At 35.1% G+C, this 27,061-nt stretch overlaps 1 protein-coding gene across 8 annotated transcripts in view; it reads right to left on the bottom strand.

The window, feature by feature from the left end:
- The window catches only part of ROBO1 (roundabout guidance receptor 1), a 1,123,873-nt gene that overhangs the window by 314,724 nt on the left and 782,088 nt on the right, over positions 1-27,061 (bottom strand). For all 8 annotated transcript variants that reach the window (XM_078452893.2, XM_078452898.2, XM_078452894.2 and 5 more), the window contains one exon: positions 14,648-14,974. In XM_078452893.2, the coding sequence (XP_078309019.1) occupies positions 14,648-14,974 (327 nt within the window). The remainder of the gene's footprint in view (positions 1-14,647; positions 14,975-27,061) is intronic.

A 27,061-nucleotide genomic window follows, 5' to 3' on the forward strand; every position in this document is an offset into this window, starting at 1 on the left:
AGATTAGTAATGCAAACATTGGTATAAAATTTTAAACTATACATTTAAGTATTTAAATCTAAATCTAAATGTTAATGAATAGTTTGTTCCAATGTGGGGGGGGGGCGATACTTATTTCTCTTGATATATGTTCATACATATTTCTTTTTCAGTATCTGTGCAAGTATCCACTGTTTAGTTTAAATTCCAAAACTTAATTTCATTCTATTTAAGGTATAATAAATTCCATGGTCTGAGTTAATGATCAGAATATGGTATTAAATAAATGAATGTTATACTTGAAACTCTTTTCAGAAAAATTAGCTGAGATATAGTCACAGATTTAACTTGCCGCTGGAGTTGATTCTAGAAAAAAAAAAAAATTTCTACATAGAAGAAAAAAAAAAAAAAGGTGAGGCATAAAACACACCAGGCTAAAAAAGATAGATAATGTATGCGGTCTCTCATTTCTACTGGGGAAACAAAATGCCAAATTGCACATTAGCACCTTCAAATATAAAGAAACCTTTTTTTTTTTTCCATTATTGTTGGTTGGTAGGGATCGTTATACAGAACTGTTTACTGACAGAGATTTAGTAATAACACTCCCTTTGTGACCCATACTAGGTACAAGTTACAGTATTTAGAATTAAGTGCAAGGGACGCTTGGGTGGCTCAGTTGGTTAAGTGTCCCACTCCTGATATCAGCTCAGATAGTGATCTCACATTTCGTGGGATTAAGCCCCCAGTTGTGCTCAGTGCTGACAGAGTGGAGCTTACTTGGGATTCTCTCTCTCTCTCCCCTCCCCTTTTCCTCCTTCCCTGCTTGCAGGCATGTGTGCTCTCTCTCAATATAAATAAATAAACTTAAAAAAAAAGGAATTAAGTGGTAAATACAATCTAATTACAATACAGGAGTTACATAATATGATAAAGGAATACAGGGTGATATGGGTAAGGTTAAACTTGATGTGACAGTGGGAGGGGTAGGATGTGCAGAAAAGGAGGCTAAGAGTAAAGGATGGATCTTCTGAACTCTGAAACATAAATATTTTTTTCCAGACCAAAGAGGTAGGGGTAGGAGACCATGAATTTTAGGCCACCAATGCCAGGATCACACAGACCCTTGCAAATCATTTTCAAGGGTTTAGATTTTAGGGGCATTGGAGAATCTCTGAGTGAACAATCAAGAGGGACAGATCAGATTTTTACTTGCAAAACAGTATTACAGCTATGTAGTTGAGAAATAATGGTGACACAAATTAGAAGAATAGTGAGAGGAATGAAGGTAAGTGGAAAAATCCTACAGCTATTCAAGACAAATCATCAGCAAGACTTGAGGATCAACTGATAGGAACAGATGGAAAGAAAGGAAGAAAGAATTAATCTCAAGTTTCTAGTCTGGAGAGCCAAATGGATGGTGGTATCCCTTTCAGAGCTAGGAAAAACTAGAGGAAAGGCAGGAATGGAAAGGAAGATGGTTAAGTCTCATATTGGGCATTTCAGCTGGAGATACTACCAGGATCTCCAAATGGAGCTAACTGTGGAAGTCAAGGCTAGAGACAAGAGAACAGGGAGTGAAACAGGACAATAGTTCTAGAAGAATCCAAAGAGGTAGGTGTGGTCATCCAAGGCAAACCACAGAGCAAAAAGAGAAGAATAAACACTCTAGGAATTTGAACATTTCAGCTATAAGCCAAGACTAGTCTAGATATAAATAAGAAGAAAATCAATAGCAGGTAGATGGTGGACCTTGCTAGTTGGCTAGTGAACATCCATTTTTCTGTTCTTCCTTTTAGCAAAATACCAAACGTTGTTTGGGGAAGAAATGAGCTAGTTAAAAACATTTCTCCTTACTAAAAAGAAAACTGCAGGCTCAAGGTAGAGTCACTTCCCCAGGACAGCAAACCAAGACTTAATTGTAGTTTCAACCTCTCCAGGAAGGGAATTTTAAGACAATAAATCTGAAAATTTCTGGTCAACACCAATGAGGTAATCTGTCACAGGGGCCCTCTCCATTCCCCAAAGGAAGATGAGGTCATGTGTATGATAAGACCCCCTGCCCTTCCCCTGATGGAAGGTGACCTTGCCTGAAACAATCCTTTCTTTTCTTTTGCTAATAACAACTGGCCCTACCCTACTTCCTATAAAAACCTTTCATTTGTTGATGTACTCCTGGGAGCATCTTTCTACTTGCTACAGGGATGCTGCCTGATTCATGAATCACTTAATAAAGTATAACTCCCTTGAATTTTGTTTTTGAACACCATACATCTTTGAAACTAAAGGTGGCCATGTGACCTAGGTCTAGCCAATGAAATGTAATAGACTTCTACTGGGTGAAGATTTCCAGAAATTTACTGTCTTGATAAAAAAAAAAAAAAAAAAAAAAAGCAGGGGTAGGGGGACGGGGATAGCTGCTGATTTTTTACACTCCTCCTTCTAGTAAAGCACAGAAAGGTGATATTGAGAGGTACAGCCATAAGCTTGTAACCACAAGGAAGAAAGCCACATACTAGGGCTGGCAGAGCAGAAAAATAAAAGGAAGCTGGATTCTTGGAGCTGCCATACTTCTCTGGTACAGCCTTCCTCCAGAATCAATTTTAAACCTGTCTGGTAAATTGCCTGACTTTAGTTACATGCAGTAGAATGTAATCCTGATCTAGCTGGGTGCCACGAAATTCTGGGAAAGTGAACATTTCACAAAGGAGGTCAATTGTGTCAAATGCTTGCAAGAGGTAAATTATATCCATTATAGAAAGCAAAGTTTAGAAAGCTGAGGTCAAGACTATTAACAGTAACAGGATATTAGTGAGAGAAAAGGGTAAGACCACACACACTGCTGAGCACCTCTTTGCAAAGTTTTGGTAAAGCGCCATATTTGAATTGTTTGGAATATTGAATGGTCCCCTGTTATAGCCTTCAACATAGTGATGTAGGAGAAGAAAACATCCCTGGAAGAAAGAAAAAAAAAAGAAATAGAATAGTATATCATAATCTTACTCTTTTGCTCTTGAAACAAAGAAACCATGTAGATAAATAACCACAAACCTGAACCTGAGATACTTAGACACTTTTGAAAATGTACGTCCACCCACAAAATACCAAACACTAGTTTTCATCCAAAATGCATTCTGAGAAAATTGTTTTCTGAAAAAAAAAAAATGGCATTCCATAAAAATGTGTGAATTGTAGTAACTTAGATCTCCTACTCATGTTTCTTAGGATTCATTAATATTTTAAACCCTCAAAAGTCTTATAGAAAAGAGATATGTTTAGAAATTTGTTTAAAGACTTATTTTACAAATTATTTTTTGACAGCTTACAGAAATGCTTCACTGGAACACATTTTGAGAAAGGCCACAATGAAATATTTCAATGCTGGCCATGCCAATGACAATAATTCTATAAGCCCTCAAAAATATATTTATCATAAAAGACATACCATGCACTGATATATGAAGACTATCTATCATTTCACAAATATTTATATGGATTTTAAGTACACTTATGTATGAGAGGATTGACTCTGGGAACAAAAAAAACTCATCTGAATGTAAGCGTATGTGGCATTAGTTTGTCAGCCTTTACTTACCTGCAATGAAGAGAAACATTTTTTGGAACCATAGTAATGTGCCTAACACAGTAAATAGCACATAATACAACAGCTACCATTTATATAATGCTTGTCAACCAGGCACAGTTCTAAGCCCCTTGTATATATCAACTTATTTAATCCTCCTCAAACCTCTCTAAGTAGAAGTAAAGTCCCCTTTTTTTACAGGTGAGAAAACTGAAACATAAAGAGCTTAAGTAAATTCACCAAGGTCATAAATGAACATATACTGCATTTGTGGAGAACAAAATTAAGGACAGAATTAGTTGTAACTAATTCTATACAAATTATATATGTGCGAATCTACACAAAATATATATGTGTATACATATATACAAAATATCCATGTACAAATTCTATTTGTAACTATAAAGAATGTTCACAATGTACTCTATGGATAAAAACCTTTATACAGGGTTAAGGGAACCCATTATATTCAAACAACACAAACTCCTCTTGGAATAGAACGTAAGAAATGTATGGTTATTCACCTGGGGTTGATGATTAAAATTTTAAGAGAGGCTTAAAGAATTGTAAACCAACATAGCTCAGAAGGAACAGAGACTTAAGTGTTACGGGGGGGGGGGGGGGGGGGGGGGGAAGGAAAGAAGGAAGGAAGGAGGAAGGGACGGAGGGAAAGAAAGAAAGAAAAGGAAGAAGGGAAGGAAGGAAGGAAGGAAGGAAGGAAGGAAGGAAGGAAGAAAGAAAGAAGAAAAAAAGAAAGAAAAATATTACAGAGTATGACCACAGAATTCAAGTTTTTAGTTTTTGGTGATTTAGGCAAAAGATGAAAAGAAAGGAATTAAAGGCACCTGTCAACATGCTCTCACTCCACCAGCCACAAAAATATTTCTCCTCTCCTTTGGAATTTTGGCTCATTGCTACTTTCTTTCCTGAGGTAGTCCCAAAGGAAAATATGCTATAATCATATTTTCCAAGAATTCCCTTAAGCAAGATTCAACAAGGTTACGACCTGTCATACACTTTCATTTTAGAACTAAGGGAAGTCACCTGAGTAAGCTATGACAAGTGCCGAGTTATGTGATCAAAATGCTCTCGGTGTCCTTCTCCATCAAACACAGACTCCTAATCCATTTTCTGGTGTCTGACAGAGATAAGAATCTGATAAAATGGTAACTTAATGTGACTCAATCTAGATAAAGTACAGTATCCTGTGGTAAAGAGATATAGGGTGATAGAGATTGAGAAAGAGTATAAATCCTTAGGGGGAAGGGATGTCCTTTCCCATTTTGTTTGAAGTATCTGGCTTTTCTTCTAAGTTTCACTCCATTATTTACTGGATAAGATTTAAAATGTCCCCATTCAGGCATACTAAATAACTTGGTCATAAACTTTTATTCCTCTTGACAAGTGTAAAATGTCACAGGCACTATTAAAACTTCAATTTAGACCTTAGGTTAAATATGACTTAAAATGTTACTAAAGCTACAATTTCCACTCTGGAAATACTAAGAGACTGAGATTAAAACAGTTTTATTGTACTTAGAAACCTAAATTAAACAACAGATATAATTTATCAAAAATTAGGCCCCACTTAATGACTATCTTCAAACATATGAGCCGCTACATTAAAAAAAATGGCTTTTCTGTTATCAGCATGTAAAATGAAAGAGATTTCTACAGAATAGGATTTAAGTAAATTAAAGTAATAACTTTGTGTTAACATATGCTGATGCATGTAAGGGGTACTGATGATGGAGGCTAGATAATCTTTAGCTCTGAACCTCTTTTAATACAACAAATGATCTTTAGACAATTTAAAAGTCAGAGGAACAGATTAAATGACTTCCAAATGACCCTTCCAGCATCATTCTATTCTTATTAATAAATTCCAGTTTTTCCATAGTTTTAATTCTAGAAAATGTGAAGTATAAAAATTATATACACACATGGCATTTCACTTTTGGATTAAGTAAATACAACCTTCCTTTGAACTTGCTTCAAAACACCTAAGATACAAGTTCATGCATTACTTTTCTTGGTAAACAATGTTATGGATACAGATAAAGCTTTGAGTGTCCTATTCTCTGCTTAATATCCCACTGTCTGTAATTATTCGTACATAGCCAACAATTTTCTTTTCCTTCTGCATCCAAGCAAATGTATTTTTCTACTGTTCCAAGTTTAATCCTTACCATAACCACACCCCCACCCCAGCCCCCAGCACATTCTCTCTACCTTTCTTCTGCTTACCTCTCTCTCTTTCCCCTTGTCTGTCTCATTCCCTATCCTCCTACTTACTCTCCCCTCTTCCTTCTCCCCTGCTCTGTCTCCTGGAGTCTCCCCTCCTGTTATTCTGGATGTGTTTCCCTCAGTGTACTTCCTGTGCTTTTCTTTCTGTGTGTTTCCTTCTCTCTAATTCTGCCCCTGACTTGCTAGTCTCCTATACATCCTTTTCCACTCTCCCCTGCCCTCTCTCCTGGTTCAGAAATTCAGTGTAATTCACCAAAAATCATGTTCTACCTGCTTCTCTTAAAAAAAAAAAAAAAAAAAAACAAAACAAAAAAAAACCACTGGATTTACATTCCAAAAGGTTTTTTGTTGTTGTTGTTGTTTTGGTTCTAGGGGATGAACAGGGGTCTACAAACTCTAGCACAATGTAGAAGAGTGCTTCTCAAATTTGAATTTGCAAAAGCCACATTGTAATACTGTTAAAATACAGGGTCTGATTCAGTTGGTATGCAATGGGGCCCATCATTCATCACCTCTAACTTGCTTCCAGGTAATGCCAATGCTGCTGGTTCCTAACCACATTATGACTGGAAGCCTCTAGTTGCTGCCTGGAGCAGACCCAATCCTTCCATATTTGCTTCTCCCACATAGCTAGACACAACATTACTGTCTATATGGGTTTTTTCCCTTTCTTTCCTTCCTTCCTTCTTTCTTTCTTTCTTTTCTTTCTTTCTTTCTTTCTCTTTCTTTTGAGTTTATTTATTTATTTTGAGAGAGACAGCATGAGAGCAGGGGAGGGGCAGAGAGAGAGGGAGAGAGAACCCTAAGCAGGTTCAGCATTCTGTGTCTCCCTCTCTCTCTGACCCTCCCCCGTTCATGCTCTGTCTCTCTCTGTCTCAAAAATAAATAAACGTTAAAAAAAAAATTAAAAAAAAAAGGGGGGCGCCTGGGTGGCTCAGTTGGTTAAGCAGCCGACTTCGGCTCAGGTCATGATCTCGCGGTCCGTGAGTTCGAGCCCCGCGTCAGGTCTGTGCTGACAGCTCAGAGCCTGGAGCCTGCTTCAGATTCTTTGTCTCCCTCTCTCTGACCCTCCCCCGTTCATGCTCTGTCTCTCTCTGTCTCAAAAATAAATAAACGTTAAAAAAAAATTTTTTTAAAAAAAGAAAAAACACCATTTTTTGGATAAACTATATTTTGGTATTCTTCACATATTTATTTAATTTCTGTTTAAAAACATTTTTAATGCCCACTTTGGGTAACAAAGAAACAGAGAACTTTTATGCCCCCCGAAACATGCAATAATAATTTATTCTAGCCGGACATAAAAAAATTTTAATTGATAATTAATGACAGTTTAAGATAACATATTGTATTAATTAAAATTAAGCATACTAAAAAGGTTTAGGTATGTTTTGTTAAATTTGTCACTAGTTTTAAAATGCATACAAATGATTCTCAAGTTGGTCTGTGTATGTGAGAAAGACTTCTAGCATTTAAGTCTTCAGTAAATTAAGATGATTAAAAGGAGGAATGATATGATAACATTGGAGAGGTAACCAGATCTAGCTTGTTCTTTTAATATTTTTTACAGACAGAACTCTTGATAGGAGGAGACACTGCCAAGAATTTCTCATAAATAACTAAATACTGAATTGATTTTCTGGGAGCCTCAAGGGGCTTTTATATCTAAGTATCAACTAGTGTTGAAAAAATCATCTTAGTACTTTTCAGCACGTATGAACGCAATCAAGTTTTTGAGAAAATAAAAGGAGTGGCTCATGAGACTGGTAACGGTATATGTAACCCCTAACCCCATGATTACTGGATTGAATCTTGTCCAGGATGATGTATCTAGGAATATTCAGCAGAAGAAAGCTCTCTGGTCAGATCCAACCTAGAGAGCTAACTTTTCCAATTAGTCTTTATTACACAGATATGCGTTCCAACATATCCAATGCCTTTTTTGGCTACCTAAGACCGAATATTAGTAAATAGGGAATAGTTTTCCCCAGAGAATATACAGGGACCTTGGGATATCTAAAAGGATACCTCCCCAACGTTCACCAGTAGTTAACTGTCAGTAATGATATTACAAGAACATGTATGTATTTTTTAAAGTGTTCTGTAATAAAAAATGAAACACAAGTTTCCAAAGTTTTGTAAAAATGATCTCTGTAAGCTTATTACTTCTGACGGTAATTTTCATTTGACGGTTCATGGAGGTGGAGATCTCAGCATGGGACTGGTGTACTTGCACAGAGTAAAGAGACCAGAGCTTTCTCTCTACCATGTGAGAAACTGAGAAAAGAATTCTCACCAGAACACGACCATGCTGGCCCCGGATCTCCACCTCCCAGCCTTCAGAATTGTGAGAAACAAATGTGTGTTGCACAAGCCACTCAGTACGTGGCGTTCTTGTTATAGCAGCACAAGCTTAGACAGGCAACAACAAAAGAATATATTCTGATCGATAGTAAACACTCAAGTCTTTAAGTAAACATAAAAATGTCACAGAATTTAGCAATACTGCCTCTTTATTTAACTGAATAAATATATACATTAGGAAATACATGAATGTTATCCCAACTGTAAAAGTTATAAAAGTGAATTTTTTCATTTGTCGCTGCAACAAAAATGATTTTAGTCAACACTATTGCATGTCCTGCATTAGCACTGAGGATTCAAAGGTAAGGGTCAATTTCTCATACCATGGATTTCAACTCAAGGTGGAATTTAATATATTCAACACATTTCATACTCAACCAGAAATTAATTTAAGACAATTTAATTCCTGAAGCATTGTACTTACATTTTAGTATGTTAACACACATTTTTATTTTATTTTATTTATTTTATTTTATTTTATTTTATTTGAGAGAGAGTGTGTGAGCAAGGAAGAAGGGGAGAGGAAGTGAGAGTGAGAGTGAGAGTGAGAGTGAGAGTGAGAGTGAGAGAGAGAGAGAGAGAGAGAGAGAGAGAATTCTAAGCAGGCTCCATTCCTAAGCACAGAGCCTGATGCGAGGCTCAATCCCATGATCCTGGTATCAAGACCTGAGCCAAAACAGAGAGTCAGGCACTCAACCAACTGAGCCACCAAGGTGCCCCAACACATATGTCATTAAATTTAAAATGAAGTGAGTCCATTTTTCAGAAGCATCCAGATCCCCTTTATATAAAAAGAATCTAGGTAACTGACAATAATGAGGTAAAGAGAAAAAAGGTAATGAAAATAATAGCACCAACAATTACATTTACGATTCATAATTTATGGTTTCTAATTATGTGACAGTCCCTGTGCTACACTTTATATGCATAATTTCATTTAATCATGAATCAATTCTGGAACAAAGAATCAGTTCATTTCAGAATATAAGTGGACCAGAAAGTAAAAGATTACAAACTCATGAAACTAAATGACTCTTTAACATTCTTTCTTTGAATAATAAAAACAAAAATAAGATATAAAAAAGGTTTTAGAATGTGGTGAAACACCTGAAAATGGCAAGTTAAAAAAATAAAACAAATTAAGTAGAGGAAACAAAGATTTTTTTTTACGTTTTTATTTATTGATTTTGAAAGAGAGAGTGCACGGGGAGGAGAAGTGAGAGGGGGAGAGACTCCTGAGTAGGCCCCTCCCTGTCAGCATGGAGCCCAATGTGGGGCTCAAACCCACGAAACCGAGATCATGACCTGAGACGAAATCAGGAGTCAGACAGTTAACTGACTGAGCCACCCAGGCGCCCCAATTAAAGATGCAATATACAGCAAATTCAGCTTCAAAGATAAAAGTCTATCAGGGAACAATGTGTGTGTGTGTGTGTGTGTGTGTGTGTGTGTGTATAAATTGTATAAATAATTCTAGTGTTTGACCATAATAGAGGTCATATTGTGTGTGTGTGCACACACACTCAATCAATCAATATTTTAAAATATAATGGCATATTCTACTTCTACCTGCTCATCTGAACCATTTCACCTCTAGGAGTAATCCTTCCATCTTCCAAGGTCCAGAGTTTGGGAATACATTCTATTGTACCTAGGTAAACACATGACTACTTAGCATGCATGGTCAATTCAGTTGTCATTTTACCAAAAGGAGGAAAATTGGAGAAGTCAAAATCTAAATCATTTTAAGCAGTACCATTTAATAATAACAAAAACAAAAGATGATGATATATTGAAAGTCATGGGAAAATATTACCTCAAGATATAAACATTCACCTCAAAGTAATTACTATTAAAATGTACCCCAGTTAATAAAATCTGGGAAGACTTAATCTTTGATTAATTGGACAAAATGATTTTTTTTTCAGGAAAGATAGTTCCCTGGTTTTGCTGCTAAGACAGCGAGCAGATGTCTGCCTGGTCTGAAGGGAATTTCTTTTCCTCAAGAGAAAACAGCTTAAATAGGAAACAAATAGCCATATGCTGGCTGTGCACTGCTTGGCAGATGACGTAGAGGGCCACGTTCTACGATGGAAAGCATGAGGGTCAAGGTTCAAATTAATTTTCCTTAAAATTCAATGCAATTACCCAAGATCAAATTACTTATGAAATATAAGTTGTGTCTAAGAATTGGGCTATCAATTTGTGCCAGGCATACAATGGAGTTCTAAATTTAGTGAGTGATAATGGTGGGTATTGAAGAATGGGCCCATAAAATATTTTCCTAAACAGTTAGTAGACTCTTGAATGGAGCTAATACAAGGCAAGCAAGAAAATACTGCTTGCAAGCCCCTTTTAGAAAGCCTCGTTTGAAACTGAATTTGATAAAGTTTTCAGAAATCTTACAAACAGCAAGCATCAATATCTCCTAAATTTTCCAACTTAATGTCTCCATCATGATATATCATTCTTGGTTTGCAAAGAAATGTAAGAATTAAAAACTAAATTAAAAAAAATACAACTGTGGATAAAAAATTTTCTTGTCCAGAGATAAACTTCCAAAAGTTTCAGGAAACTTTAGGTGTAAGGACCATTATACATTTCTTACCATTCGAATTTTTAGAATATATAATTGTGTGAGGTGACTTTTTAATTGCATTGAAAGTGATTTTTCAAGGACAAGAAAGGAATACAGCTTTTACTACATGGCAAGGACAGGCACCAAAAGTCTGGCCACTGCTTTTCACTGGGTCTAACCAGATTACAATTGGCTTTTAAATTAAGAAAATAAAAATAAACAATCCTATTAAATAATGACTGCAATCCTTTTGGGGCATTATGTAAATGTCAATAAATATTAAAAACACAAAAGACACAATTGTTATCTTTTCTTTACAGAAATGAAGATTTTTAAATGGCATTCAATATCTTTTTTTTTTCAAAGTTTGAGAGATTGACAATTGTTAGGAACCAAGAAATCCAGTTGTTGTTACAGCTGTAAAACTTGGTTTAAAGGCAAATGAAACACAAAAAATAAATGTTTTTAAAAGCATTACCAACAACTGTGCTGTGAAACCTGTGTTGCCCCATAGACACTTTTGTTAATGTTATTACTTTGGGCTACAGGATCACTAAGAAATTAGATGCAATCTTTGCCTTCCTGTGTCTTTGTCTTTTGGAACAATAAGAATAGTTATTGAACTTCTGGTACCAAAACTAAGAAAATAAAAAAAAAAAAGTAATAATATTCTCCAAGAAAATATAAAACCAAAGTAAAACTGTACCTTACAGATTTAACCTACAAGCAATATGACCTATGGTTCCCCAGACCTCCCCTCCTCCAACCAACCCCCTACCCCTACACAACCTGGTTTATGTAACATACAAAAACCTACCTTCCATTGTAGGATGCAAACATATTTTAGAATGGTGAATTAGCAGTAACCATTGCCTAAAATAAATAACTGAAATATATGTGAACTAAGTTACTACATATCTATTTGTAGTGCACTAAAGCCTGAGTTTACAAAATAAGTTTCCAAATTTTTTAAAGACACAAAATCTATTTTAACTCAGAGCACTTAATTTTTCCCCATGTAACTTATGTAACCAAATAATACAATTTATCCAAGTAAAAACATGCTTTTAATTAATGCAATTAAACAAGTATAGAAACTGTTGATAGCAAACACTACTCAAACTTTTTTCAGGGTTTAGAATATTTATTATCACTAATAAAAATCTTTGCTATCAAACTGTCTTTATTAATATCCAAATATATTTGCTAAATATACACTATCTATACATTCTGGCTTTATACATACATGAATTGTTACTGAGTATGATCTTAAAGCATTGTTTAAAGTACTTTAAATTTTCTTCAGTAAATTATAATATTCTTTTTTCTCTGGAGCTTGAAACATTTTGGTATATCACACTAAAATTTGTGACTTATGCATTCAGGGACTATGTATTTGAATATTTTACTGGTAAAAGTTATATAATGATCTTATATCTGGTTTCACTTCCATGACGATATATTTGTTGACTAAGACTGGAAGAGTATTTCCCAGAATGGACTCACAAATTAATGGAACGTCTTGCTTAGAAAAAAAGAATTTAACTGGAAACTAATAATGTCTTTTAAAATAGCTACACAAAAGCCAGATTAGAAAAACACAGCTCTCTAAACTCCAGTGCTTTAAGGGTATCTTGATCATCTGAAGTAAAACTAAAGGAGTTTTGAAAAAAAAAAAAAAAGATCTAAAGGCGGCTGGGTGACTCAGTTGGTTAAGTGTTGGAATTCAGCTCAGGTCATGATCTCACGGTTCATGAGTTCGAGCCCTGAATTGTGCTCTGTGCTGACAGCTCAGACCCTGGATCCTGCTTCAGATTCTGTGTCTCCCTCTCTCTGCCCCTACCTGTTGACTTTCTCTCTCTCTCTCAAAAATAAATAAACATTAAAAACAATAATTTAAAAAAAAAAGAAAGAAAGGCAAGATCTAGAAGGTAAGCATTTAGACATTTTATTTAAGTGTAACCTTTTCTAAAAATTCTGGCAATAATCAGAATTTAAGTAGAGTAAGAAATAACACAGAAACACAAGATGATCTTTTATATGTCTATTGGTATACACTTCATTTATAAGGAATTATAATTTCAGGGAATAAACAATGACTCTGTTTTTCCCTCCAGTCTCCAGTTTCTTAACTACCAAGAATAAGAGTTGGCCTAGGTCATCTACATCATTTTTCGGGATTCTCTAAATTTGTTTTCAAATGTTAACTTAATTTTATCTCCACAGGGAATAAGCATTCTAAATATAAACATGTCAAAAGCTAGAAAAGGTATTAATATCATAACCTCAAAGATGACTTTATCAAAATATATACATCCTTTTATAAAAACATTTAAACTTCTTTCGCCTGTGCTACATTTAAAGTTGGGATAAAGAAAAAGAGAAAAAGAAAAAAAAAAAGAAAACAAAATAACCTGCTACTATGATTACAACTTTTATACTTCTCATTGATGTAGTTCTAAGATTTTCACTGGGAATCAAGGCAATAAGAGAACGTACATAAGTTTATGATGAAGTAAATGTGAACAGAGAAATATAAACTTGAGTTTCAAGTAAATGTTTTAAAAATGTGAATGGTTAGTGCTGACATAGTCTTCAATGGTTATTTGCATTTTTAGCTAATTAAATTTTATGCTCATATTAGACATCTTTGGCATTGTCTCATTGTAAGTACTACATAGTTCTGAGTGTGATCAACTCATCTAAATTCTTGGGAGCTGATTCCACATTAATAATCTGATTAAGTTGTAAAATCTGTTTCAAAATTCTTTATATAACTGTGTAATTATCTGTGAATCTATATATTCAAGCTCTAGTTGAATAATGGAGATAATGTCAGAGATTATGAAACTGATTATATAATTAAAATTCTGAACATAAATTATATCAAAACATCAATCATCTTGAAAAATATTATATATAAATTTACATATAGTTATGTATTCAGGTTCACCTGTAATTTTATGTAGTTAAAGTGAATTAGAGATCTAAATTTCATCTGTCTTTCCAGCCAATCCCTATGTAATTCATATATATATATATATATATATGCATATATATGTGTATATATATTTATATATGTGTGTGTATATACATGTGTATATATATATATATATATATATGTATATATATATACACACATGCATACACAGAATGATTCTTTCAAGGAAATGAAACCCTCTGCCTACCTCTTAAATGTTTCTTGAAAATAAGAGAAGCCCAATTTGTATTCAAACATATTACACACTTAGACTCTAGATATACAACAACTTAATCATTAGTCAACAGATCCTTCTTGAGGTCATTGCAAATGAGCTACATTTGGTATTTATGCATATAAACTAAACCATTAACTACCTAAGGATGACATACACGGGTTTTCCTCCCACAGTGCACTACAACAGCCAAGATAATAAAGAATGAGGCACATACATACATTTCTCTAGCTATAGTTTACCAGAAGTATAATATATTTCTAAGAATTAGAAACAGTTTAAAACCTTATCTATACCACCAGTTGAAAGTATTTCTCCAAATGAAGACAAGTGAAAAATACCCCATGCTATTCTTTTTAGAGAAACATACGGATATTCGATATATTTAAAAGCAACAAAGGAGAAGAACTAAATCGATTTCAGTGAAAATGTTCAACAGAAAGCTGCTCCAAATTAAAAGTAAAATGGTTCAACAACTATGGGCAAATCCCAATTTAGCTTTGAATAACCAGTTACAATGAAAACTATGAAAAAATTAAATAGGTAGAGGATCGTATTCAAATAGAAAGCTAAAAATTTTCCTCAGGTAAAGCCTGGGATACAGATTTGACTTTTTATTACCATTCTCCAGGCAAATAATCCCAATGTACCATTCCCGCTGTAAAAGCCCGTTTTACTTACTAGCCACCTCCAGCGATGCATTATGGCTCACGGCCTCTCCGAGGTAATTCCTTGCTACACAGACGTAGACCCCCTCATCAGGCCTGCTTTTTCGTCCATGTACTATACGTAAGAAAAATAAAGATCCACTTGGCAGCAACATTCGGTGTGATCGAGGGTCATCTTTGTCCGTCTCCACTCTCTCCCCCCCTTTGTACCATTCGATAGTGGGTGTGGGGCGGCCTTCAGCTTTACAGTTCAAAGTTGCAGGTTCTCCTTTCGACACAATTAGGTCCGAAGGGTGTTCAACAATGCGAGGTGGAAAATCTTCCTGACGAAGACGGGAGCCTGCAGAAGAAATGATGAAATATCTTCATATTACCACTTGGAAACAGTTACGGAACTTAGTTCAAAAGCCTAGGCTTGGGGCGCCTGGGTGGCTCAGTCGGTTGAGTGCCCGACTTCGGCTCAGGTCATGATCTCACAGTTCCTGAGTTCAAGCCCGGCGTCGGGCTCTGAGCTGACAGCTCAGAGCCTGGAGCCTGTTTCGGATTCTGCGTCTCCCTCTCTCTCTGCCCCTTCCCCGCTCATGCTCTGTCTCTCTCTGTCTTCAAAAATGAATAAACATTAAAAAAAAAATTATAAAAAAATAAAAGCCTAGGCTTAAGCACTACTATGTAAACAGGGGATACTACTGACTACGTAAACAGGGGATAATACTGACTACCCTGCCATCCCTATTTACTAATTAATCCTTCTGTTGTCCACCTTAAGCACATCTTCCAATTCTTGAATCCTGTTGGCCCTCCACTTAGAAAGTGCTCTTGCTTAAATTTTGCCTGGACAAATTCTGTCTGCTCTTCAAATCCCTTGACCACAAATGCTTTCAGAACCCATCATCCTGTCTGTACAGACCACATTCTGTGCCTGTTTTCTGCAGAGGAATGTGTGAGAGAATTGTAGAGCATTACAAATAATTGTATGGATTCTGAGAATCTCCTTTGTAACTAACATCAATCAACACTTTAAAAAACTATTCAGTACACTAGTGAAATTCATATTCAAATACATGCTGAAACTGCTCTCTATATAGATTTTTATATCTTCCTAAATAATAGAACTATGCATGTGTGTACACTTTCCCAGAATTTGAATGAATTTCATTAGGTACCAATAATTATATGTTAATATTTAATATACTTCAAAGATGAAATGTTATATAACTGAGTTTAAATAATTAAATTTAACATAAAATGAAAAAGGACCTTGGGTGAGGGCCTACATTCTGTACCTTATGGATTACTTAATAAGTGAAGTCCTGAGTGTACATATCATTTAAATATTTCCTGTGTCTGTACTTTATTTTTTCCCAGTGAGATTATAACTTTTGAAACAGGGATAAAGATTCATATTTTTTAATATTCCTACCATATTGCTGCCACGGAAAGATTTAATATGTAAATTTCTTAAAGATTTCTCAAATGCAACAGCCCAAGGCTTAATTTAATTGAGCCCCAAACCTTGATCTTATCTAGTCATCCAATCTCAATGAATAATGCAAAGTAGAAACCAGGCTTCCTTGACGCCTCCCTTTCTTTCCCCTATTTCTTAAATCCATCTATTCCTCTCTGTCTTCACAGCCAGATCAACCCAGATCAAACCCAGAATAAACTACTATCAATTCCCACCAGGATTTAGGAAAGCTCTTAAATAGCTTCACTTCAGTGTAGCCAGATGAAGGCTTTGAAATGCAAATACAATCTGGGTTCTCCCCTACTTCAGGGGCTCTTAAAATAAACTCACTGCTCTTAAGATAAAGTCTTTAACAAGATCTACAAGAGTGTGCTCATTCCCCTATCTGGCTCTCCAGACTCTTCCTGTTCCTCTTCTTTCTCTGCTTTTCTCCACCTTGTGTTACTTTACAAACACATTGTGATTTCTTCTGCCACAGGCCTACACCTGCCACAGGGTCTGTGTTGGAAATGATCTTACCCTAGTTAATATCCACTTTCCTTTCAAATCTCTGTCCTCCCTGATCTTACCACAAAAATTAAATGACCCTTTTATAAACCTAAACACCACTATATAGTTAAGGTTGGTAAGAATGATCAGAATTACAATTTGAATTTTTTTGTTTGATGCTTTGAATACCATCTTTTCCATTAGTCTATAAGATCTATGGGTCTGATTTTGCTCATGGTTGCTTCTCTTACACCTGGCAGAGTGCTGAGCACACCATAGGTACTCAATAAATATGTGTTGAATAAATGAAAAATGAATGAAGGGCTGATGGAGAAGACCTATTTGAATGGAATGATCTGAGGCTTAATAATCATGTATTCTGTGAAGAGACATTAAAGATTTTATTTTTTAAATTGTAACCATATCCATACTATTCAATCTTTCGTAGACTCTGCACGGGCTGATGTACATCTCTAATTTGTAATTACTACAATTAACATTATTTTCTCAATGAAATGAACAAATGAATGATGAAATTAAAAGAGCATTTGCTTATATCAATCCTGAAATAACAAAAAGTATCATCTGAAATACTGAGTAATAGTTTTACAGTCTGAAATATTGAGAAACAGCTTTAGTTCAATGCATGGTATACAACATACCATAAATTCTTTAAATGAAACCGGGTTCTAAAGGAGGAAGATATAAACCAGCAACATGGGGAAAAAATAACTTGGAAACTCATATCCTCTCACAAAGGCTATACTGAAGTCAAATGAAATTTAAGTTAGATTTTAGATTACTCAATTGCAAATGCTAGAAAATTTCAGAAAATAAAACATTATAATATATTACCAGCCTTGACTTTGACTGTAATTATGAAGGGTGGATGCAAATGAGAATCAACTACTGGGGTAATATATATTTAATTAATAGAGCATATCTTTATTTTAAATTCTGAAAGTTCATTTCAGATAGGAAACAGAGATGCATAATTTGCTATGAAAAAATAAAGAGGGGACACTTAGAACTGCCTGAGCAAGGAAGAGAAGGCATCCTGACACATAAAATTTGAGATGAGTCTTGAAGAGTAAGTCAAGAATAAAAGAAAGGAGATGATTTCACCCAGAGGCACAGCTACAAAAAAATATGATACACTTGTGGGACCTTCAGGGAGTCTGTATGGCCTAAGTATAAGGTGCATGTCAGAGATTAGCAAGTATGTGCCTGAAGAAGTAGTCAGAAGCAATAATGTGGTGGGCTTTGTGTATCAAGCCAAAGTTCTGGAATCTACCTGAAGGCAACAAAACATTTAATTATTTTAGGCACAGTCAAGTTTGTTTTTTTTTTCTAATTTTTTTTTAAATTTTTTAACGTTTATTTATTTTTGAGAGACAGAGAGAGACAGAGCATGAGCAGGGGAGTAGCAGAGAGAGAAGGAGACACAGAATCTGAAGCAGGCTCCAGGCTCTGAACCGTAAGCACAGAGCCCTATGTGGGGCTTGAACTCACAGACCATGAGATCATGACCCGAACTGAAGTCCGACGCTTAACCGACTGAGCCACCCAGGCGCCCCGAAGTTTGTTTTTAAAGAGCTCACTACTGGTAGTATGAAACTGGACTATAGCAGGCTAAATTAGGAGGTCATTGGTCAGGAAATTTTGTTCTCTTCAAACAATTAAATTCTGAAAACTTGGACTTTGACAGAGCAGAAAACAGAAGAAAGAATCTAGAGATAGTTACAAAATCAACAGCGCCTGATCATTGGCAATAAGGGATAAAACAGAATTGAACAATGCACAGGATGGAGAGGAAGCACAAGGTAGAGAGATTCCAAGTTTGTGATCAGAGCAGTGGGTGAAGGGCAATCCCAATGAAGGTCGGGAATAAAACAGTGAAATCTGGTGAGAGGAAGGACAGAGGAGCCTGGAGTACTTCTTGAATATCCAAATGGAGATGACAAGGTGGCAAGTGAATATCCAAGTTGGACCTCAGAAAAGAATCTCAGCTTGAGCCATAGATGAGAGTCAATCCGGAGACTGAAACCATGGGAAAGAATAAAACTGTCTAGGGACAGTGTACTGAGGAATTAACAGCCAATTACAGAACCTGGAGATTACCCAGACTCCACTGAAGTACAGTGTAGCTCAAGACTCTCTGTGTCCGTAACCTGCAGTCCCGTATAGCTGGGCCACGGCTAGTGTGACTTCTGGGAATGGAGAACACAGGCCTCAGCTTTCCCCGGAATGTTAGCACAGCAGTTTTCAGTAAAAGAGTTTTAGCAATAAAATGGCTTCTGTATTACTAAAGGCTAAATTTTCAAAAATGTTCCTTGGAATCCACTTTCCCCAGATTGTTAATATGTATTGCTCAAAAAAAAAAAAAAAAGAAAAAAAAAAGACCTGCAGCTCTCAGGGTCTTTAGTCTTGCTCAAGCACATTATGATGCGTACAAAGAAAGGTATTCATTCTATGCAGCACTTCTCAAAATTATTTGGCCGTCAAACCCTTCAGTTTTCTTTTTTCAGGATATCCTACTGAATTTTTTTCTAAGGAACACATTTCCAAAGAAAATATACTCTGTTAGCATATAATAATATGAAGAAAGAATGATTAGGGTTAGAAAAAAAAAGGTACTTAAATACAGAGTTGATACCTTTGAAGATCATAACAAAAAACATAGAAATCCCACATTCCTCATAATGTATAACTTTCAGAAAAGGAACTTTCCAATTCCCGAGTGATATTTATAATGAGTAACTGGTTAACCTCCACAATAAAAATTATAAATGGCCATCATTTCATCACCAGAAAAACTATAATAAATTATTCTTTATTATCAAGTCTAAGCAGAAAGGAAAGGAAAGAAAATGAAAACTAGCATTTATTATCCATCATCTCCTCCATCACATCTTTATGAGGTGGGCGTTGTATATCTGGTGTCCATATGGGGGAAGTGAGACTCTCAGCTGTCATTCAGCTGGAAGGTGGCAGTGCTGGGATTCAATCTTAGTCAAACTCTACACCCTTGCTCTTCCCAGCTATTCCATAAATACTGCTAGGATTAATTAGCTAAAATCCACAGAGAAACATGTTTGGTCTGTTCTGGATTCCAACACCGGAAGTGTTCTTTTTGAACGCTTATTTTTGAAAACGTGCATGATAAAAACAAGAAGTAGTCACACGTGGTGGCATCTACTGTTCTCTCCCTATGCACACAGAGAACACCTAACTGTAAACCACATGATTGCATATTCCTTTTACTCAGTAAAGATTTTGATGATGAACAAATGGAAGTATAAAGCTTTTCTTCTATTGCATCATCTTCTCTAAATAGGAGGTTGAATTTTGGAGTAAATATCCTTATACTGTCAGTTGTTAATACCTCAGTTCCTATACAACTCTTTGCACGATGAAAATTCAGTATCACTGGGGCATCCGGCTGGCTCAGGTAGTGGAGCATACAACTCTTGATCTCCGGGTTGTGAGTTCAAGCCCCACGCTGGGTGTAGAGGTTACATTAAAAAAAAAAAAACAAAGATCTTTAAAAAATTCAGTATTACTGGTTCTCTAATTTTTCCTACCACCATACTTTGAGGGAAAAGCCTCTCATCTTCTATCAATAATTGACTCATTTTCATAAAGGGAAACTTTGAGAGAGTTATGCCAAGATCAAATACAGAAGTCTACATGTGACTCTCAGAAGAACGTAGGTTAGTCTTCCTCCCTAGAAGAGGTGTTCACCTCCACTGTGTCACAAAGCCTCTCTCTCTAATATTCTTGGTTCATTATTCATAAAAAGACTTCTCTCTGAGTTCCTGTAAGCCACCTGACAACCACCACTCTAGTTAACGTTAATTTGTTGTTATTTCGGTTTGCTTGTTTTATGTTATAAGATATAAGGTTTCTATTACACTCAGTAAAACCAACTTCCTATTTTCAGCCAAACTTTTCACAGGAAACAGAAAAGTAACATAGAAGAGATGGTAAAAGAAGAAAGGGACTGGCGGAGTGAGGCTTTAACAAGGAACAAGGATGATAATGTCAGCTGCCCTCGGCAAGAATCCTGGTAGAACCTTGGGAATAGAACACAGTTGACTTTAGGCAAGGCCAACATCGGAGAAAAGGGCAAGGCAGAATTCCTTCAACAACTGCCCAGTTGGAAGATAAAATATAAACACGAGTGACTGAAATATCTAAATATTTACACAACCGCAGCTGGAAAAAGATAGACACATTAGTGCTAAGTATTTCAAGGAAATATATCAAAGTCACATGAGATTTATGATGAGGAAACCAAACTCCTACTTGGATGTAAACTGTTCCCCCCTTTAAAACATTACTTCTATAGGAACCTCAAGCAAGAAACTATTTAAAAGACAGATCTTGGTAATATTCTGTTGAGATATGCAAAACACACACATATGTAATTTTATTCTTTTTTCATATATATGTTTCTACTCTTTTTTCCTAGCATGGCAATAACATTTGTCTCAGGGTTTTGTTTATGTTTTCAAGTCTGTTTCTTCTTAGTAGATTGAATGAAACAGTATTTATTTTATTAACACAGTCTTATTTTGATCTGAATTTCTCTTTCATATTCTTTGGTAGGTTAAAACTAGAAACCATTAAATGATTAAAATATCCACTTGTATCATATATCCTATGAAAACATCTTACAGCACAGAAATGCTTGTAAAATTACTAAAAGCACAAGAGTAAAGAGTTCAGTAATTCGCTGACAGATGCACAATGAATATTAACAGACAATTGGTGACATCTGTCCTAGGTGGGGGTGGGGATTTAGATCTGCCTTGACAACAAACCTGTATTTGTAAAAGAACACCTATATTCTTAAAAGAGCCTTCGCCTCTTAACCTTTTTGTTCAAGCTCCATTTACATTTTAAGGAGCATACAGCCTCCAATTATTAACATAAATCTTATCGTGGGCACCAATCCTGTAATTTTCCTGTCAGAATTTCATCCTACAAGGAGATATTTGTTAAAAATAAGAAGACAGCATCCATTAATTACTCATTGTGTAGCGAGTAGACTACTGACTCATACACATTTCCCAAATACTCACTCATCATTGGAATAAATATAAAAACAGACCATATCACAGAAAAAAAAAAAAAAAACCAAAAAACAAAAAACATAGTTTCACCTGGAACTATATGGAGGAAAGAAACATAAGGGAAACAGAATGCACTAAAACAACTACATGATTAATAAATCATGCATTTTCTTTAGGTACTTTGTTTCATATTAATTTCCTATGATTGTAATTCTCCCTAAATAATCCCCCAAATCAGCTGAGTGTCATTGATAGTATCTGTTATCACCTAAAATGATTACCAAAATTGCCCAAAATGGAATTCTAGAAGTGAATCCCTGGTGTTTTTGTAATATTCCTACAGAATCTAATATTATATGGCTGTGTCCCAAGAGAAATGAAAAAGACTGACAGTAGAATAAGTTAAATTTAAAAAAAAACAATATCGTTTGCTCTCCCCCCTGCTCCAATTTTTAATAATATGGAGTGTAAGTAGAATAAACTTTTCTGTCAGGGGACCCATACAGCAGAAGCTACTAAGGCATTAGCTGCAGAAATGACCTCAACTCACTCAAATCAGGCAGGATTTCTCCCTGAGCTGTCACTAAACGGATTGTAGGGTTGAAGTCAGTTAGCTGGGTTCATGCTTCCTATTCACCCTTGTAGTAAAATTTCCAATTAATATACAAACAGGAGAATTCTACCTTCTTCAAATAAAAATATTTGCATATGCTAAAGTCTAAATTTTCTCACCTATTCATTGGTTTACCTATATATTAAGCATATATTGTATTAGGAATTGCTCTAAGCATTGGCAACACAAAGAAATATGAGATATAACCCTTGACCTTGGGATGCCCTGGTGGCTCAGTCATTTGAGCCTCCGACTTCAGCTCAGGTCATAATCTCATGGTCTCTGAATTGTATCTCCTCCCTGGCTCTGAGCTGAGGGTGCAGAGCCTGCTTGGGAGTCTCTCTCTCCCCTTCTTGCTCTCTGCCCCTCCCCGACTTGTGTTCTCTCTCTCTCTCTCTCTCTCTCAAAATAAATAAACTTAAAAATATATATGTATATTGACCTTAACAGCCTGAAATTCACCAGGAAGAAATAGCCTAGGTGAGGGGAAAACAAAAACAAAAAATGAAAAAATAAACTAATGTAGCACTTGTAGGGAAAGTTTCTTCAATCTAGAGAATGGACTCAGTGCCTGGATTCAAACCCAAACTCTTTTACTTCTTAGCTGTGTAAACTCAGATAAATTGCTTAACCTCTCTGAATGTTAGTCTCTTCATCTGTAAAATGAGTATAAAAATATCTCTGTTTTTTAGGGTAGCATAATCCCTAATGCCTTAAATATTACATTGACCCTTGATTGTGACCATTAATGTAGTATTAGAAATTGGCATAAACACCAATGTTTACTTTTATGATTCTCCTCTTCATCCTCTCCTGGAAGTATATTAGGATTTCTACTATTTTATAGAGAAAACAGTTACTTTTTTTTTCTAAATTTGTGAGAAAAGTTACAAACTAAGCAAGTCTCTAGTTTGGGTTCAGAACTCAAGATTCTTTCCCATTTACACATTTCTTGGCAAGATCTGGCACAATTCCAGCAAAACATCTATCAAAAGAGACGAAAAACAAAACTAGAGCATTTAGCCCACCCAACTTACTGTTGAACTAACAATCATCAGAATTCGAGTCTGTCTAATAATAGCTGTCTATAATAACGTGCCCATGTTCCTTATGGAAAATATCCCATACAGATCCACTGAGATCACGACCTGAGCCAAAGTCAAAAGCTTAACCAACTGAGTCACCCAGGTGCCCCAAGAAAACTTTTTATAGATATACAAGGTATCAAAATTCACAAATAAACCTTTATTTACTAATACCTACCATAACGAACCAAAATAGGCCTAAAAATATAATAGCTTGTTTCAGCTGTTAGAACCATCTTTTCACAGACTAGAAATTCTGAACAATATTTTAAACTGTGAAAAACAGTATTTGGGTGGTCCTGTGAATGTTTTTTATTGCTGGGAAACATAGTTCATCATAATATTAGAGTTTCAACATATTAGGACGGATTACACAAATTGTAATCATTAATCTACATTTCACATTTTTATATATATTATGGAAATTGCAGATGGTTATAAATTTAAGCCAACTATAACCTCAATATAAAGAACATGAGCAGACTTTCTTATTGAAATTACAACTCAAAAATACTCATACTGTATGAAAGAAACCTTGCTTACCAAACTTCCTCTGTCCTGAATTTAAATTTCCATGGGAAAAATTTCTATCCTGAAATTCACTTGATTTTTGTGTTTAAGATCATATTTTTAAGTCACAAATTGAAAGTATGTAGGGGTGCCTGGGTGGCTCAGACAGTTAAGCATCAGACTCTTGATTTCAGCTCAGGTCATGATCTCAGGGTCATGAGATTGAGCCCTATGTCGGGCTCCATGCTGACTATAGAGCCTGCTTGGGATTCTCAATCTCTCTCTCTCTCTCTCTCTCTCTCTCTCTCTTTCTCTCTCTCTCTCTCTCTCTCTCTCTCTCTCCTTCTGCCTGCCCCTGCTCCCTCACTCTCTCAAAATAAATAATTTTTTTTAAAGAACATTCTATGTGACTAGGGTTATGATTTACATATATTTAAAAAAGTATGTAAAAACAAATAGGGATATAATACGATCCATTAACCATATGAAGTTTTTCTAAGTTATTATGTAAAGTAGTACTTATCCATTCCTTCTCTAATGACTTGCATTAGACATTTATAGAATCTGTACATTATAGATATTAATTTACTGACTCAATAACCTAAAATCAATTAAAGTACTAAAAATAAGGCTTGCAACTTTACTTCTTAAATTAGGTAGTCATATTTAAGTTATATTTTGAGAACCCTTGAATCTAGGTGAATTAATGTTGTCAAAATGGAGTATACAATTGTAATTTTATGGATAATTACCTAAAGAGAATTACACTTTAGGAAAACAAATACTTAAAACAGCCTTTTAAAGGATTACTGAGAAATCCCTATAGGAATGCAGTCAACTTCACTCATTTTTAAAGTCAGTCAGTACTTCTGACATGTACAAGAATTTCTAAAGAAATTTATTTACGCATTAGCAAACTGTCATTTTCACCTCCCCTGTATCTACCCTATTTCTCTCTCATTGTATCTTGGATTTAGATCTTATATATTCTACAGAGCACCCCAATAATAGACACTGAGAGACTGATTCTCTCACTTGACACACAAAATCTGGGGACTTAGAGTGTATTCCAGATGTTAACTTAGAATATACTCCCTAATCTTCATTCTCTAACAGAATAAGTAAATAACTCATGAGTCGAAAACACAGCTATTGTGTGATGGATCTAATGGAACAAGTACCTTACATGAAATAGCAACATATACAACTTTTGATGCAAAAAGAAATCTCCCCAAAAAAATCTCCTAACTCTAAAACCATCTTTTTTTGTCTCTCTCTCTCTCTCTGATTTCAGATCTGTTGTTCTGTTTCTTTTCTTCTGAAAGTAAGTTTGGCTTTTTTTCTTTTCTTTTTCCTTTTGGAATAGGGTCACTTTTTTCTAAGGTATTTTTTTTTTTCTTTAAGTTTTATGATGTGTATATGCATTTATCATTCTGTATGTTAATACATCTTTTTAAAAGATGTTTATTTATTTACTTACTTATTTTTAAACATTTTAAAGTTTATTGAGAGAAAGAGAAAGCAAACATTGTCCTTCTAAAATACTACTTCAAAATTATAATTATTTAAGGTATAAAATTGGAAAATGAGTCAAATATCTGATTTTTCTTTCATGTCACATTCTTAGTCATATCACCTTTTAAAATATGCTTATTTGTGCCTTCAGTTTGGTTCACAGTGATCAAAACTTCCTGAAATACTGATGTCTAGTGAAATGCCCTATTTTTATTTTGGATTATATTCCTTAAGGGATGTTAAACTAAAAAAATATCTTTAAACATTTGTTAATTCTGTTCAAAGAATTTTTTTTTTATTTTTAATGTTTACTTATTTTTAAGAGAGAGAGAGAGAGAGAGAGAGACAAAGCATGAGCAAGGGAAGGGCAGAGAGAGAAGGAGACACAGAATCCAAAGCAGGCTCTAGGCTCTAAACAGTCAGCACAGAGCCCGACACGGGGCTCAAACTCACAAACTGTGAGATCATGGCCTGAGCTGGAGTCAGACACTTAACTGACTGAGCTACCCAGGCGCTCCAGAAAAGCTTCAAATTTTAATTCTTATTTATCCATTAGCCCAACAACTTAATGTTTAAACATATAATTTACAAGCATAAATAATTCTAAAGATTGATTTATTAGATAATCAGATATATAGCATCATTTTAGGACCAAGTCCCAAGAACTTTCTAATAGATATCCTCAGTGTGAAAACAGTAATCTCTTTCTCTGAACACAACTTCCCAGGAAAAGTACATGGAAAAATCCATGTATTTTTAGTTTATTGATGAAGACAAAATTAGTAAGGTGAAATTAGCTCATTCATTTTAAATACAGAAATTCTCTTAGGTTGACCAACTCAACCCAGTTTAACCGTGACCTTCTCAAATTTAGTAATAAAAATCTCCTTCCATCATTTCCAGGGGCCACTGGACACCCCCTCTCCTTAAAAAGTCAGATTAAAAAAGATTAAAAAAACAACAACATCCTATCACAAATATCCATCATGGTAACTGGTACCAAAATTACTGATCAAATGAAATAAAAAGTATATTCAAATTGTCTTAAAATACAATTTTTTAAGACATTTCTGTCCTAAGACAGAAAATGTATTACATCTTATGTAAACATTATGGACAGAAAAAGAAGAGTCAGCTCTTGGTCAACTTATTAGACAAATAAGAAAAATGTTGGCTGTGAGACAAAGTGAATGAAGGAAAGAAACTGCCACATTATTGTCAGATTTGATGCTTTTTAATACAAAAATGGAACAGTCTACCCAATGTGGAAATACAGACAGAAATCCAATGCAAAGAGGAAACCTACAGTAATTTCTCTACTTGTTTGCTTTCTTTACCTGGTTTAATTCCTAAAACCATGAGAATGATGACTGGTAAATGGCAGAGGTCCAGAAGAAAATCATCCAAAATGATACACAGAAGTAAAATTATTTGAATTCCACAAGTGCTTATTGAGCAATTACTCTGTACTTGGCTCTACAGTTTGTATATGGAAGCCAAGAACTAACAGCACATACAGAGATTTTAAGAAGAACAAAGAGAAAGAGGCACCTGGCAGACTCAGTTGGTGGAATGTTGGACTCTTGATCCCAGGGTTGTGAGTTCGAGTCCTATGTTGGGTCAGAGTTTACTTAAAAATAAAATCTCTAAAAAATAATTAAAAAATAAAAGT

The sequence above is a fragment of the Panthera onca genome, chromosome C2 (assembly GCF_046562875.1).
Source record: "Panthera onca isolate mPanOnc1 chromosome C2, mPanOnc1 haplotype 2, whole genome shotgun sequence".
Classification (NCBI taxonomy): Eukaryota; Metazoa; Chordata; class Mammalia; order Carnivora; family Felidae; genus Panthera; species Panthera onca.